The sequence below is a fragment of the Metarhizium robertsii genome, assembly GCF_000187425.2.
Source record: "Metarhizium robertsii ARSEF 23 chromosome Unknown MAA_Scf_17, whole genome shotgun sequence".
Lineage (NCBI taxonomy): Eukaryota > Fungi > Ascomycota > Sordariomycetes > Hypocreales > Clavicipitaceae > Metarhizium > Metarhizium robertsii.
In genome coordinates, this window is record NW_011942157.1 from 97,143 (window position 1) to 101,389 (window position 4,247).

General features: G+C 49.6%; 2 protein-coding genes across 2 annotated transcripts in view; both read left to right on the forward strand.

The window, feature by feature from the left end:
- Positions 1-2,134: 2,134 nt before the first annotated feature.
- On the forward strand, positions 2,135-2,818 carry MAA_10065 (uncharacterized protein; the record flags this gene model as incomplete). Its single annotated transcript, XM_007828063.1, has 1 exon — positions 2,135-2,818. The coding sequence occupies one exon, from the start codon at positions 2,135-2,137 to the stop codon at positions 2,816-2,818; it is 684 nt and encodes a 227-aa protein (XP_007826254.1).
- A 1,036-nt stretch (positions 2,819-3,854) lies between these two features.
- Positions 3,855-4,247, forward strand: part of MAA_10066 (uncharacterized protein) — a gene marked incomplete at both ends in the record, with an annotated part of 1,166 nt that continues 773 nt past the window's right edge. The window contains one exon of the mRNA XM_007828064.1: positions 3,855-3,897. Within this exon, the coding sequence (XP_007826255.1) occupies positions 3,855-3,897 (43 nt within the window). The remainder of the gene's footprint in view (positions 3,898-4,247) is intronic.

Below are 4,247 nucleotides of genomic sequence, written 5' to 3' on the forward strand. Positions count from 1 at the left end.
GCTAAAACCGAGTAGGAATAGAACCTGAAGCTGAACCTTTTCAATGAGTCTCATAACGTGACAGATTGCAGCTCCAGAGTTGAACAGGGACGCAGTAGCATGCTAGAGCATGAATACAAGAATTTGATCTTTACTGGGTGGCTAGGTCTGGGCGTTGTTGTCTAGTCGCTGCACCAGATTTTCCAGGAAGAAGACACCGTGGTTAATTGCGTGGTGCGATATGCGTTCTCTCTCGTGAGGACCCAAGCCTTGGGACGATTCGGGTAAGATGAATTGACTCAGAATAGGCCGGGGAAGCCTTGCTTACTTGGTCAACTAATATCATGCTACCAGATGGGCGGTAGTGGAGACTGGCCCTCAGCTCCGCCCACGGCCATGCGCTGGATATTGCTCATATCATGACAGTGTAAGGCTCGAGTTAGCAGTACCCACATAAACATGGACGGTGGCTCAGAGCCTCAGACTTGCAACGCTCTAGTCTGCGACATGGTGCCGTCGGCGGTAAACTATTGCCCTTTAGGAGCCAACGTCGCATACGAGTTGACAAGTCTATGAGTGACACATCTGGACGACATGCTGCAACGTTGAAGATACAATCCGCGTTTGGTACATCGGGCTTGGAAGTTGGTCTGTACAGACAGCCACGAGATACGAAAACACCCTGAGATTACGAGTAGCTATTGACTTCCACGATCCTGATGAAGATGGCGAAGGAAGAAACCCTGTGATATTTGTCACTGATGGTTGGTCAGGCTACGTCTGAGACTTTGACACTGATAATCCTGATACTCGTACCCGCCGCCATGATGTCTAGATTTCGCTTTCGTTCACCCACCAAAGTGGGTGCTAGACATCCACATGAACAGAGCCCTCATTTTGAACTTCACCATTTTGCATATTCGGCACCCATTTCAGTGAGTGAGCTAGGGCGAAATCCAATCATCACGGCGGCCGTAGCGGGTATGAGCAGTCGTAATTTCGACGCCCCTGCATGGCCGATTTCTTGCTTAAATCTCATAAAGGCCTGGCAATGCAGGTGGTGACTGTTCATCTTCGACAGCTGCCAAGCTCATGTGTGTAGCGACTTGTAGCTGCGGCCTTCGGCGTTTCTCGGCGAGGGATGGAGTCTAATTAAAATAGGGCGTAGCACGAGTACTCGTCTCAAGAAATGGAAACCGGCATTCTCAACGGCCGACAGTTGACCAATCGGAACTTAGAACTGACACCCAATATTCCCTTTCAGGTAGTTTTTGACAAAAGCGTTAAAGCAACCTGCCCCTGAACCCCCGCACGGCCTATATCCCGGCTCCACAACCAGCTGTAGCAGTGCACTACTCACAGAGGCAATTCACCAAGGGTACCAACGTGACTCAGCACACTCCGTGTGCTAACCAGTACGTCATCAGATCTGCAGCCGTCGGTGAGGCGGTCGAATTTCCATGGCCGTTTCAGGCTTGGGTTTCGACTGCAAGCCAGCATTCCAAATTTTGTCTATTCTGTCCCATTGTCTAACTAGGAGAATTGAGGTCTTTTATCTTGACTTCCCAGCCACCTGGATGAATTCACATGGTGTGGCCAGCCTTCATATTTGTAAGAGCTGAGAATCTGACAATTTTCTGTTTTCTGTGTAACGTAGTCCACAAGAGAATGGGCCACACAAGCGACTGGGCCACTGTGACGGTACAAGAGCACGAACAAGGTCAAGTGCGACTTGAATCAAGCGATTGTTCACAAGGAGAGTTATTACGGTACACAAAGCACAAGGATTGGCGAGACCTTGGCATTGGGCTCGATGTCCATCCCGCTCGGAAACCAAGCATAAGCATAGCAACTCTAATTTAAGGCAGGTCAATGCATGCAGCCAATGTATTCTAACTTTCGTACAAAGTCGTACCCGAAGTAATGCGAAAAGTTTTGTTACTGACTCGATTATAGATTACAGACGTCATGCTGTACTGGCGGCATGACAAAGCATAGAAGTTTAACACTATATATACCTGGGCTCCAATCATGATTTTAGCAATTCATGTAGACACTTCCTTACCAGTCTTATCTACACAGTCTTACTAGCAGTCTATACCTATCTACGCCAAGATATCGACTTTCGATTAAACCCTCTATCTTCGACACCACTATGAAGTACGCCATTATCCTCGGCAACATCGCCACACTGGCTTGCGCGTTGCCTCAGCGCACACCTGCCTCTGGCCAGAAGCTCCCCTGGAAGGAACCTGGCAGATGGGCCCATGAATGTGGCCATATGGCGTTCAGTGAAGAGCAGTGCGGTACTGAGTCATACTGCAAGCTGTTCGATGGGGTCAACAATGACGGCGCCTTCAAGAGCTCCAAGGAGTGTCTTGAGGCTCACGAGCGGGAACCCAAAGCTGCTACGGCGCAGCTGACCCCTGCCGCCAAGCTCCCCTGGAAGGAACCTGGCAGATGGGCCCCTGAATGTGGCCATATGGCGTTCAGTGAAGAGCAGTGCGGTACTGAGTCATACTGCAAGCTGTTCGATGGGGTCAACAATGACGGCGCCTTCAAGAGCTCCAAGGAGTGTCTTGAGGCTCACGAGCGGGAACCCAAAGCTGCTACGGCGCAGCTGACCCCTGCCGCCAAGCTCCCCTGGAAGGAACCTGGCAGATGGGCCCCTGAATGTGGCCATATGGCGTTCAGTGAAGAGCAGTGCGGTACTGAGTCATACTGCAAGCTGTTCGATGGGGTCAACAATGACGGCGCCTTCAAGAGCTCCAAGGAGTGTCTTGAGGCTCACGAGCCAAAGCCTCTGGTCCCTGACCGCATCGTTTTCCCGGACAACTAAACACCAACAGTAACGATGACCTTAGAGGATCACCCTGTACCTTTCTATCGGAGAACACCTGGGCTCGGGCGGACAGTCACGCACTTCGTGGTACTGAATTGCATGCACGTCCAAATTTGCCTTCAGCAGCGCATCGCCATGCAACCATTTATATATGCACGTGAAACTAGTATTAAACAAGAACTAGACAGTTGTTCAATTAGTTATATTTGATAACTTCTTGGAAGGCCTATTGTGCAAAGGGTACCGTGTAATTCATTAAATGTAACGGGCTGAGCCTGATGTGGCTCGGCTTGCACTCTCGCCCTCAGCCCCGGCCCCCGGCCGGGACCCATCCGTAAGCGAGATTAACCAGGCGTCGAGCTCAGGAGCTCAAGAGCTCAAGAGCTCTCCTTTCCCAGTTCTGTTTTCTCTTTCTTCTTTAGCGTTTAGATACTCGTAGTAGTCGCCTAGCTAGTTGTCAATATCCTCAGCTTAGACCATTACAACCTGAATTTATTCACGTGGTTGGGGGGTAAAGATAAAAAGACCTCAATTCTTCAAGTTAAACAAGAGGAGAACGGACGAACAAGACATCATAATTTTATCTTCATAATAGTGCCACCGTATTTCTGACACATCTCTAGATTACAGAATCAACGCCCTCTTTTCATCTGTGTTCCGCTGTGACGTTCAACATCCCTTACCCAAGCACTTTCTCCATTTCCGCAGCCGGGGATGGACATCTTACGAATCTATCGTATCGAATGCCCAGTGGTGCTACTCGATTCGACGGCCTGGCGTTCGACTCGAGTGCAGTCATATGTGATTCGCTTCGAATCTGGCGCGTGTCCCATAGATTCGACATCGAATCATACAACAGCCATTCGAGTCGATGCCAAGGCTTCATGAAATTCGACTCGAACTCGAAGCGAATTCGATCGAACAGTCATTAATGCCTGTCAAAATGGAGGCCACAAACTGTCGTGATTCGTGACATGTGATCGGCCAGCAGTACACTGTCAAGGCTCTTTTTACAAGCTTCCTGAAGTACATCATGGAGCAGGAAACCTGGATCGTGTCTTCACATGGTTTCATGAGTGCGTAAGCCTTGTTGAACGTCACAGCGGAACACAGATGAAAAGAGGGCGTTGATTCTGTAATCTAGAGATGTGTCAGAAATACGGTGGCTTGTAAGCTAGAGATGCCGCCAAGGCACGCTATTTATGGAATATGGCAGGCTATAGGGGTCACTGTTGCAAAACCCCCAAAACCGCGACGAGAGTGCCAAATTCGGTTAGCCTGCGCCAGTGCTTGGCCCACGGTACATTGCTCGATGTACTTTCTCCTACGTTTCTTAGTATTTTGATTTTCACAAAAGGGCATTGTCATATCAGCGGGTCCGGGGCGGACCAGCAGAGTTCTAGTTCATTTCACTCAGCGACTTGAC